At 35.0% G+C, this 12888-nt stretch overlaps 1 protein-coding gene across 1 annotated transcript; it reads right to left on the reverse strand.

Moving 5' to 3' along the window:
• Window positions 1-3121: 3121 nt before the first annotated feature.
• On the reverse strand, window positions 3122-4273 carry LOC133832645 (uncharacterized). Its single transcript, XM_062262957.1, has 2 exons — window positions 3709-4273; window positions 3122-3663 (listed from the first exon to the last, which is right to left on the reverse strand). The coding sequence occupies exons 1-2, from the start codon at window positions 4271-4273 to the stop codon at window positions 3122-3124; spliced, it is 1107 nt and encodes a 368-aa protein (XP_062118941.1).
• Between the last annotated feature and the right edge of the window lie 8615 nt (window positions 4274-12888).

Raw genomic sequence — 12888 nt, forward strand, 5'->3', positions numbered from 1 at the left:
ACTTACTTGCAATTGACTATAGAAAGTCTTTGTAAGCTTGATTGTGTCAATGAAGCACCTTGAAACTAGTTGATTAATCTCAATTGTCAAAAATTGAAATTTATGGGACTTTAGGTTTTGAAAGGGAATTTGTGTAGAAAATGAGGATTTTGATGAGAATAGGTGAAGAATTGTAAAAAAATTTGAAGATTCATGATAGAATTTAATGATTTTGGGGAATAATTGGAGTGAAAATGAGAGTGTTTTTCTTTTTTCAATTTTGGGTCTTTGTATGTGTGGGGAGTGGAAAAAAAATGAGAAAGGGTCTTGAAAATAAATATTCTGAAAATGCAAAGTGGCCGCAGCCTAAGGTTATTGGTGGTCGCAGCCACTGCTCTCTGTTCTCTAGGCCGTGGCCTGGACGCGGGCACAGGCCATTTGGCCAAAAAAAATTATTTATTTATTTAGAAGGAATAAAATTAAAATTAAAAAAAAACAAAATACCAAAAGGAACAAATAAAATAAAAAAATGTCTTCAAAATAAAATACATAAAATTTAGCTAAGTTTAACGTCGCTAGCTCGACGTATAACCTTTTCATACCTCATCAAAATATTCTGGATCGAAGAGGTGAATCACAGTAGCTCGTTCCTCCTTGAAGACTCATAATAAGGCTTCAATCTCTGGCCATTTACCTTGAGTATTTTTGTCGTTGATGGAATTGAAATTTCTATCGCTCCATGAGGATAGTGATGTACCACTATGAATGGTCCAAGCCATCGGGACTTCAACTTACCCGGAAATAGTTTGAGGCGAGAATGATACAATATGCTTATGAATCTTTAAAGATGGTATGCCAATAGAAACCGCTATCAAATACTTTATGAGCTGTTCTTTTTGGTCCAAAATGATCTCCACAAGCATGAGAATGTGAGAAAGCAAGAATAGATGGAAATTCAGAATCGGGAACACACCATCGAATGACTTGATCAGCGCAATGTTTCCATAAATAAGGCTCATCCCAAATATAAAACTTAGCATGATGCTTAATCTTGTTCTTTTGAGCTTGCGTAAGGTCTCCTGGTAACTCTTTAGTGGCTAAATAATTAATAGTATCAGCAAACCATGGAATAACTTCTTCAAGAGCCAGGAGTTGCTTGTCAGGAAATTTTTCATTTAATTGCAAGTTATCTTCATCCCGAATAAGTCTACTTAAATGATCAGCCACCAAATTTTCTGATCCTCTCTTATCTTTTATTTCAAGATCAAATTCTTGCAGAAGTAATATCCACTGAATAAGTTTGGGCTTCGCTTAGCTAATTAATATTTAAGAGCTGCATGGTCAGTGTAAACAATAACTTTGGTTCCAATCAAGTAAGATCGAAACTTTTCTAAAGCAAAGATGACCGCTAAAAGCTCTTTCTCTGTAGTAGAGTAATTCAACTGAGCATTATTAAGAGTTCGAGAGGCATAGTATATAACATGAGGCACTTTACAAACTCTTTGCCCAAGAATTGCTCCCATTGCATAATCACTAGTGTCACACATTATTTCAAAGGGTAACTTCTAGTTTGGTGGTTGAATAATAGGTGTTGATGTTAAGGATTCCTTTAATTTATTGAATGTAAACAAACATTTATCATTAAATTCAAATGCCACATCCTTTTGAAGAAGATTGCATAAAGGAGAAGCAATCTTTGAGAAATCCTTTATAAACCGCCTATAGAATCCTGCATGACCAAGAAAGGATCTTATTTCTTTCACACTTGACGGTGGTGGAAGAGAACGAATGAGATCAATTTTTGCCTTGTCCATTCCAATCCCTTCTTCTGAAATAACATGCCCCAAAACAATACCTTGCTGCACCATAAAGTGACACTTCTCCCAATTCAATACAAGATTAGTGTCAATACATCGTTTAAGAACTAGAGTTAAATTATGGAGGCACTTATCAAAAGAATCACCATAGACACTGAAATAATCCATAAACACTTCTATGATGTTTTCTATGTAATCTGAGAAAATACTAACCATACATCGTTGAAAAGTGGTGGGAGCATTGGACAACCCAAATGGCATTCTACGAAAAGCAAAAGTGCCAAATGGGCATGTAAATGTGGTATTCTCTTGGTCTACAGGAGCAATAACAATCTGACTATAACCTTAATAACCATCAACAAAGTAGTAATAAGTATGTCCCGCTAATCTTTCAAGCATTTGATCGATGAATGACAAAGGGAAGTGGTCTTTTCTAGTTGCAGTGTTCAACTTTCTATAATCAATACAAACTCACCACCATGTTTGGACTCTTGTTGGTACTAACTTATCCTCTTCATTCCTTACCACAGTTATGCCTGATTTCTTAGGAACTACTTGAACTGGACTCACCTACTTGCTATCTGAAATAGTGTAAATCACACCCACACTTAAAAGCTTCAGTATCTCCTTCTTAACTACCTCCATCATAGGTGGATTTAACCTTCTTTGAGCTTCTCTAGAAGGCTTGGATCCATCTTCAAGGAGAATATGGTGCATACACATAGTTGGGCTTATTCCCTTGATATCTTCTATGGTCCACCCTATGGCCGTTTTCTATTCCCGAAGTTCCCTTATTAAACGATCCTCTTGTACTTGGGTAAGTTTTGTGGTGATAATAACCGGTAATGTCTCTTTCTCACAAAATTAGACATATTTGAGATGCTCCGGTAGTGGTTTTAATTCAAGCTTGGGTGGTGATTTAACAAGTGGTTGAAGTTGCTCATGAGAAATAGGCAACTTTAAGAACGACACTGCTTTAAAATCCTCTCCACCACTATTAAGTGTAGCCATTGTCTTCTTTACTTTAGTAGTGACAAAATTTTCTTTCAAGTCTACTGGTTCCCTCAAAACAATATCTAACCCATCTTCTCCATGTAAATCCAGAATTCTTTGTGATAAAGAATCCGGAATATCAATTGAAGAAACTAAATGAACATCATAGCCTCAAAAATATTAAAGCAAATCACCTCACCATCAAACTCCATGGTCAAAGTTCCCTCATGAACATCTATCTTAGTTCTGGTTGTCTTTAAGAATGGCCTTCCCAATAATACTGGTGTAGAACACAGAATTGAGTCATCTTCCATATCAAGAATGTAAAATTCTTACGGAAAAACCAATTCATTAACTTTATTCAATACATCCTCTATTACTCCCCTTGGATATGCATTAGAATGATCCGCTAATTGTATGATCACCACAGTTTCTTCTAGTGGTCCCAAATTCAAAGAGGCATAAATAGAGTACGGCATTACATTAATTGAAGCACCCAAATCTAACATGCATCTTTCAATTCTTTTATTGCCAATAGTACAAGGAATAGTGAAGGTGCCGGGATCCTTACACTTTGGTGGAAGTTTCTTTTGAAGAACCACCGAAACATTTTCCCCCACACTCACCTTTTCATTCCCTTTTAGCTTCCTCTTGTTGGTGCATAACTGCTTTAAAAACTTTGCATATCTAGGTACTTGCTTAATGGCATCAAGTAAGGGAATGTTTACCTCAACCTTGCGAAAAGTCTCCAATATTTCCTGTTTAGCTTCATCTTTCTTAGTCTTTCTCAATCGACTAGGAAATGGAGGAGTAGTAACATAAGTGGGAATAGTGGGTTTAAGGTTTGGTGATGTGGTTGGGGTTTCATCTTTGTCTTGTTGGGCAGATTGGGTAGGAGGTAATGGTTCATCATTTTAACTTGATGGAAGGTTGGGTGGATCATAAGTCTTGCCATCTCTTAGTGTGATGGCATTAACATTTTCCCTTGGGTTTCGTACATGCTGTGAAGGTACTTTTCCTTGATTCTGTGGCTCATTTTGACTTAATGAAGTGGCAATTTGACCCATAGTATTCTCTAAATTTTTTAGGGACACATGAGCGCCTTGAAGAAGTACTTGAGTTTGCATATTGGAGGCTACTAACTGTTTTAGCATATCTGCCATTGATGGTTCTTGAGCTTCTGAGGTAATAGGTTGTTGAGGTTGAGGTGTATGAGTTTCTTGTTGCCTTTGTTGATAAGGAAATCCTGGCGGTCTAGTTGGTACAATTTGTTGTTGATTCCCATATCGAAGATTAGGGTGTTCCTTCCATCCTTCGTTATAAGTTATAGCATAAGGGTCATACCTTAGCCTAGGTTGCCCTGAGAATCCCCCCATTGCATTTACATGCTCATTGGTATCCTCTTGAAGTGTGGAACATGCATCAGTAGGATGCCCCACCAACTGAGATATGCCACAAGGTCTCACTTGATGACCTAAAGCCATTTGTTGAACCATACTAGTTAATTGCGCCAGCTGCTGTTCTACTTTAGAGTTTGTCTCATTTAGTCCCTTGACTGAAACTTCTTGACAAACTGCAAACTATTGAGAATTAGCGGCCATATTAGAAATTAAGCTCCTAGCTGCAATAGGAATCTTGTCCACTAGTGCTCCCCCACTTGCTGCACAAATCATGCTCCTATCCAATAGAAATAGTCCTTCATAAAAGTATGGGATTAGGAGTTGTTCACTTATTTGGTGGTGGGGGCAGCTAGCACATAGCCTCTTAAATCTCTCCCAATACTCATATAATGACTCCCCAGTCTGTTGGCGAATGCCACATATTTCCTTCCTTATACTACCATCCTTAGATGATGGGAAGTAACGCTCCAAGAACAATGTCTTCATTTCATTCCATGTATTAACATTTCCAGGAGGAAGGTAATAGAGCCATTCCTTTGCACCATCCTTCAAAGAAAATAGAAAGGCTCTAAATTTAATGTGCTCTTCCGTTAATAAAGCTGGTTTCATACTAAAGCAGACTATGTGAAATTCAGTCAGATACTTATTTGGTTCCTCTCCTGGTAGCCCATGGAAAGATGGTAGTAAATGTATGAGGCCCAATTTGAGTTCAAAGTTAACGTCCAACGATGGATATTGAATACACAGAGGTTGATGGTCTAGATTCGGTGCTGCCAACTCTTTCAACGTCGATTCTTGTGCCATCTGATACTTAACTGATGTTTCAGAGTCCAAATCGTTGTCAGATGGTAATGGTATTTGTATTGGATTGACTCTCTTTGAAGATTGAAAGAGTGGATTGTCAATGATAGTTCTTTAAGAGCGAGATGACGATGTCTCATGATATTGCTTTATGGCGTGCAGTCTTTCTTGAGCATCGTCGCCAGACATATACACACCTACAAATAAAAAAAAATTAAACTATTAAGTATGTAGTTAATTAAATTGAATAATAAAACGACTTACAATAATCCCCGGCAACGGCGCCAAAAATTTGATGCGTGTCATATGCCGTATAAAATTTAAATATATATTTTTTTATTCACTTACACCAGCTACTTCAGTATAGCGGTAAATAAGGGTCAAACCCACGAGGACTATGATCAAATTACTATTCAAAATAATACTAGACTGATACTAAAAATGGGTTTTAGTTTTAATAGCTGAAAACATAAAATGAAAAAAATATCAACGATTGAATAACTAAGGACATAACGATATTAAAGAAATAGTCAAGAATTACTCGCCACCTTCAACAATCAATCTATCAACAATGATGAATAATATTCTCTATTCCCAATTAAACTATTAGCCCCACAGATAACACTTAAGCAGTCCCAGTTTCCCTAATATAATTAATTAAAGCTAAACACTCTTAATTAACCCTTTTTACCAAGCAATAAACCCATTAAGCATGCAATCTATTTAACCTAGTAAAATCATTACACTTAATGGAAAAAAGTTAATCTAGGCAACAAATTCATTAAGCATGCAATCCATTTAACCTAGGTTCTATTTTTCCTCACAATTAAAATACCTGTAACAATACCTTAATTGCAATTTATCAGTTTACTTAAAATTCTAAACTATTAGGTGAATAGAAATCCTAAGATGATAGTAGAACAATGCAAAACCCCAATTAGTGGCCATCTAAACAAGATTTTACAAGATCCATGACATTCAAATACAAAATAGAAGCAATTTAATATAAGGGAATAAAAGGAATAAAATTCATCAATGCATTCAAGATCTCATGTCTAGGTTTTGAAATAACCCTTACCTATAAAGAAAACAACTCCATAATCATATTCATATTCATAAACATAAATATTCAATGTAAATAAAAGAGTTTTGAGAAGAACGAAATACTAGATTGAAGAATATCGATGATGATGTTTTTTTCCTCCTCCTCTGCTGCTCTAGCCTCTAAAAATCTCAATCCCAAAAGTTATAATAAAAGTTAACCCTAATCTCTTTTATAGCCCATGAAAAATTACATTTAAAATTTGAATTTCAAGGAAAATTTTGTCGCACGGCCGTGGCCAGTGATTCTTGGTGGCTGCGGCCACGGGTCAGTTGCTGGGCCACATTCGCGTAGAGGTCGCAGCCAGGAGATCATGATGGCCGCGGCCAATACTCCCTGTCTCCCAGGCCATGGCTAGTAAATGCCTGTGGCCACGGCCACTGGTCATTTTCTGCTCACATTCTTTTTCTTCATAATCTCCAACTTTGGCTCGATTCTCGGGTTTAGGGACTTTTGAAACACATCAAACTCGTTCAAAACTTCATTTTCTCGAGTCCTATCATTGTACCTTCATTTCTAACCACAAAATTGTATCAAGTACATCAATAATACCTTATAAAATATTTTATGACTAAAAAATAAAAAACTCGTAAAATAAAGCTAAGAACACCTAAAAACACTTGAAAGTAACATTATCTAAGTGCTAAAGGATGAAAGAATATAATATCAAAAACACCCCTATCGTATGTTCTTTTACAAGTCACTCTTGTATCAACAACTATTATTTGTCTAACGAACACTTTAAGGGCTTTTTTTATTTAGACATATTTTCTGTGTGTGTGTGTCTAATTATATTATAGATTCAAGGCATGCAAAAATTTGCTCGTATGTTTATAATAATGGTTTGTGTTTATATGCATTGTTTTCAACAATACTAGAAAGATGAATAAATGTAAGCCACAAGTTACATTAGCTTCATCATTATTCCACTTAAACTAAACAACACAAACACTTAAAGAAATTTCTTTGATGTGATCAAATATAGATCCTTGATCTATCTTCTCTTGGTATATATACTAATAATGAATGATATCATAATATTTCCTAATCAAATCCAAATCCAATTTTTTTTATTATGTTTTTACCATGAAATGCATGAAATCATCCAAATTTTGTGATAAATTGGATCCAAATCACAATGAGTGATTTGGATTTTAAGATCCAATCAATCACATGTATACCAACTAGAATGTGATTACCAAATTAAATGCAATAATCAAACCATAAAATAATTCTAAATGTTTAACAGGACAAAGATATAAATTTTTGGTATCATATAATTTCACTCACATATATACTTAGTATCTTATTATCAAATTTTGTGCAAAAATTAAAACAATAATTAATATATAAGTATGCAAATATATGTAATTAATCCATAAAAAATAATATATACTAAATTGTATATTAATATAGGAAACCCAAACCGTAGCTTATCTAAAATAATAAACCAAATAGTATCGAAGCACTCACACCACTTAATACCATTTATACCTAACACTAGGTTAACAAACTATACAATATCAATCAAATGAATATAAAAATAAATATCTGGTATTATAAAATAAAGTACGTAATGGAAAATAGTAGGGTTGTTCTTTAAATTTATCATAATTAGCAAGTGAAGAATTAATTATCCGAATCTTGGTTTATCATATAAACCAACAGTGGTGGGTGAAGAAAGGTATTGGATTCATATTTGGGCAAAAGGGCTTTGTATATTATTGGTTCATAACACAATTTTTGTGTAAAATGGTTAATGAACTTCAGCAAAAGAAAATAGGCCACAATCTCACAATAGGTGGCAGAACAAACACCGTTGAAGGATCTTTCTAAGATTAATTTTCAGAATGTTATATAATATGTATGATTCTAAAATCTCATGGACATGGTTTATTCAGCAACCTATTTTACTCTTCTGGGAGAGAAAAGATGAGGATTTTGATTCAAATTCTAGAAAGACCTATCCTGCACTTATAATCTCGAAAGCACAGATCTTTGATCACATACTTACTCTAAATTAGCTCTTTTGAGGCTCGGATTAAGAAAATTTTGTGATTAGTAGAAAAATCTACAATCAACTTAATGATTAATTAGATCGTCAAATGTTAAATATCCGGATCACAAATTTATCATTGTGGCAGTCATCTATTTCATATTTCCACACAAAACTAAGTACAAAAAAATCTATAGAAAATCGGACAGCATATCCCCTAATTTACTAGCCTAGCCATCTGTCACAATCAACACCAACATGTCAAACAAATCAAACAACACACAAGTTTTCATCCATATATCACTGCAGCACACAAAATTCTCATAACCTACTTCACTAAGACATGCAAGTTCTCAATCTTCCGTTATCACTGCAGCACACAGAATTCGTAGAACCTACTTCACTACAGATGAATATCTAAGATATTCAAACTCCACTAAAGTAATACAGTTATCATTCAAATTTGTAAAATATTGAAATTTTTTAAAACTAAATCAAATACAACATACCTCTTGCAATTAGCTACCAATTCAATGCTTTAAGACCAATCAAAATTTTAACCTATTTATTTTAATCAACATTAGAAAAAAGAAAAAGGTCAAATGTTGACATTTGATTTTAATATTATAAAAAGTCATGAAGTCATGAAGTTGACCATATATATACATGATTGTTTATCTTACGTTTTATGTGGGGTTTGGATACGTTCATTTTTTTGTCCGCCAATAGTAACCATTCAACAACATTAATTGTCCACCAAAATGAGAAAATTCTTTGGAAGTCACATTACCTAAAATTGAAAAATGAAAATCAATGCCAAACAATTGTTATTTATTTTTTATTTGTAATGACCTTTATTATTTGTCTAAAACGTTTCATCCTAATTTTATCAAAAAGCAAAACAACTAAAAAAATTGTTTGACAAAAATCTAAAACTCCAAACCTATAGTTATTTTTTTCAAAAAAAAAAAAAGATAATCTATAAATTTTAAATGAAGAAATATTAGGAAACACTGATTTATTTCAATTATAGTTAGAAAATTGCACATGGGTATTGGTATTTGTTTTTTTAATCATATTTTAAGTTTTTAAATCAAAAGTATATTTATTTGTATATTAAAACTAGAAACTACATTAATACTCTATATTATCTATAAATTGAAATTATAATATTATAAATTAAAAAATATTTATAAATAGCATACATATATATATTTATATAAGATAAAGTATTTATTTAAAAAATGTCAAATTTTAAAAATTCTATAACAAAAAAAATAAAAGTCAATAAATAAGAACAATTGCATACATGCAAGTTAGTGTAATGAGATATGGAATAAATGAATTCAAAATTCTCTCTACCAGAGAATATTTTGTCTAATTTTTAATTAGAATACTTTCATAAATTATTGAATGTCTAAGATTAAGTTTAGAATTTGACATATAATTGGGGTATTGAAATTATTAGCACATTAATATAATCTATAATGTAATATTTAGTATAGATATATATATTTATACAAAGAAAACTAAAAAGAAACTACTGCTATATATATATTTATTTATTTATTATATATATTTATAATGTAATATTTAAATACAATATTAAAAACAAAAACTTGCTGACCCGTGCTGACCCTTGCGTGAACAGAGCCCTCCGACTAGCACCAGCACTGCTGAGAGCCAGGGCCGTCTAGATCCTGTGCCGTCGCCGAGAACCAGTGCCGCTGCCGCAACTAGATATGCTGGAGCGGAGAACCTACGACGCCAGAGAACCAGTCTCGAGAGCTGACGCTTCCTACTCGCCTCTCCTCCTCCGTCGCCGTTCACCACCACCAGCCACCCTCCAACAAGCCTACCGAAACCTATAGTCCAAGCCTAATTTAATACCCAAGTGTGAGAGTTTTATTTTGTGTGCTAAAAAATTTTGACCCCCCCCCCCCCCCCCCACAATTTTCGGAAAAAATAAGTTTTTATGTGTCCCTTTTACTAACAATTTTAAGGACTTGGTTTGAGAGTCCTTAATACTCTTTTACGACTCCCATTAAGGACTCCCAAAGAAAGTCTTTAAAATTGTTATGTAAATGAGCATAAAAAACACTCATTTTCTAGTCAAGATTTCTTTTAGGACTCACATACTTTTTTAGGACTTGCAAAGCGAGTCCTTAAAGAGTATTAAGAACTCCCAAAGCAAGTCCTTAAAATTATTAAGTAAAAGAGCATATAAAAAACACTCATTCTTTAGCCCAGATTTTTTTAGGACTCGCATATTTTTTTAGGACACTCATTGCAAGTCCAAAATTATGTTTTTTTAGGACTCTAACGAGTTTCCTTCAAAACTCCATAAACATTTTTAAGGACTTGCATTTAGGTGCGTGTCCTAAAAAAGTGTCCCGTAAATGTTAATTTGTAGTAGTGTTGTAACGCCCTGGGTAGCCAAGACCGTTACACTGTGTTTTTATAAAGGTGCAAGACTTGCTAATCAAGTCATTTAATTGAAAATGTGTCATTAAAACCATTAATGAGCTAGGGTTAAAAGGTTTTGGTCATAAAAAATACATTTCATAGAAATTAATATTTTGTACATGGGATCCCAAAAGAAATAACGTTTGAAGGAAAATTTACAAAATTGCTTGGTATACAAAACTGCTAGCCACTCTAAGGGAAAAATAGACATTTATGGTCCTCCTGTTCCTGTTCCTCCCTCAACCATGACGGCCGAGCAGCTAGTCATGTACATTTCGCCCCTAGAGCTCTCCAATCAGGGCTGATCAAGTTTACCTTACCTTTACCTACACCACGTAGCACCCGTGAGCCAAGGCCCAGCAAGAAAACATAATATTACAACACAAACAATGATAACAATCAAATAATTCCTTAAGCATGTTCATACACTTAGCAAACCACATTAATCACATAGTCCATAGACATAACCAGAAAATCCACAAACTAATAACCAACTATTCAGCATGTCATGTTCAACAATTAACAACCATAACCAAATCACATGATAATCAGGGTCGAATCTTAGGTTGCACCCTCTATTTACCCCACTGACTCTGGCTCGCTCAAACCAAGCTCAGTGAATATTAAGCTTTCCTCAGCTACAAGTGCCTGAGTCGCGCCCTGTGCGCCAATGTAAACCCCAGCACCCTCAGGCTGTTGGTTTACTATTCTCATGGCATAATACAACCTTTCACATGGCATAATACCAAATTTCGTAATACATACAAGAGTAGGGAGCCCTTAGTCCCGTTATTAACTCACAACTGGGTGCAGTTTTCTTACCTTTCATTCCAAATGTTTTGATTAGGAAAAATGACCCCCGAGCACGATCCTACCCCGAGCCCAAGCATACACCTAGTCACAACCATGATAAAGGACTCCATCAATAATTTTGTAAAGGTTTTTAGATAGAGTTCTAACCTTCGGAACATCGAATTCCACCAAAAACGGTAGTGGGATTGATCCCGAGCACCCTAGGTTAGGTTCCCGCGCTTAAAACTCAAAAAGGCCAAAAATGTCCTTAAGGGCCGCGGCCCAAGCTGCCTATGTCGCAGCATGCCCCCAACCAAAGGCTCAGCCTCGCCCAAAAATAGACACGGGCCGCGGCCCTACACACCCCATGCGGCAGCCCGCCCTCCTTCCTCAGCACCATATGTTCTAGAGGGCTACAGCTCACCAAGAACTATGCCGCGGCCTGACCCCTTCGAACCCAGAAAAACACCACTTTCATCCACCCAATCTCAACCAAACTAACCCAAAATCATCCCAATAATATATTCTATTTATAACAGCAGTTCAAGTATACTTCCAGTAGCAAAACCCACAGAAAAACTAGCCTAAGGACTCATCAAAATCACACCTCAATCCTTGAATCCCAAAAACTCAAAACCTCTTAGAACAACCAGAAATCTCATAATTCAGATGCTAAACTATTATAAAAAGCTTACCTTTGCTGAAGAGCAAGTCCATCTAGAAGTTATAGAGTTAATCCCCAAGTTCCCAGCAATAGAACCTAACAAGAATTCAGCTCAAATCCTCACCCAAAGCTTCAATTCAACTCTCAACATTAAAGACCCAAATAAAAACACTTAGAACTCAGAACTTAAACATTAAAACCTTAATCCAAGTCTTACCTCAAACTCTGCTTGAATCCACCATCAATTTCTGAGCTAATCTCCAATTCTAGAGCTCCACTTCTTATGAACCTAGCCCAAAAATCCCTTGGTTTCATGGTAAGCTTGAAGCAACTCCTTAAGAGAAGGAAAAAGAAAGAGGGAGTCAGTTCTAGCATTCTTCCACGCATTTCTTTTTTTTTTTTCCTTTGTCTTTTCTAACTTAAGCCTCTTAAGTTAATGCCAAGGCTCGGGGTACCAAAAATGTCCACGAGGAAAAAATGGTAAAATTCTCCAGTATTCCCACCTAGGCTTCCTAACCTAAAATATATCTCAAATTATTTATTTACATAACCCGATAATCCAAATAACAACCTAATACCCGAGATACCCCAAGTTAAGTATCGGGTCGCGTTGTGACTTTCCCGCTACTTGCTCCCTAGATCGCCTCGTGCCGAAAGATGCAAACACATATATCCACATAATAATGTGGTCTCAACAGTTTATCATAAATAATCACGTTATGCCCTAACGGGAAATAATTACAATTATGCCCTTACCAGCCAAACAGGGCCCGTACGCTTATCCAATACCCATAAACATGATTTCTTACTATTAATTCTCATAACCTCCAATTATGCCCTCCCGGCACACTAATCAAGGCCCTTAAGCCTCATTAGTA

This window comes from Humulus lupulus, chromosome 4 (assembly GCF_963169125.1).
Source record: "Humulus lupulus chromosome 4, drHumLupu1.1, whole genome shotgun sequence".
Classification (NCBI taxonomy): domain Eukaryota; kingdom Viridiplantae; phylum Streptophyta; class Magnoliopsida; order Rosales; family Cannabaceae; genus Humulus; species Humulus lupulus.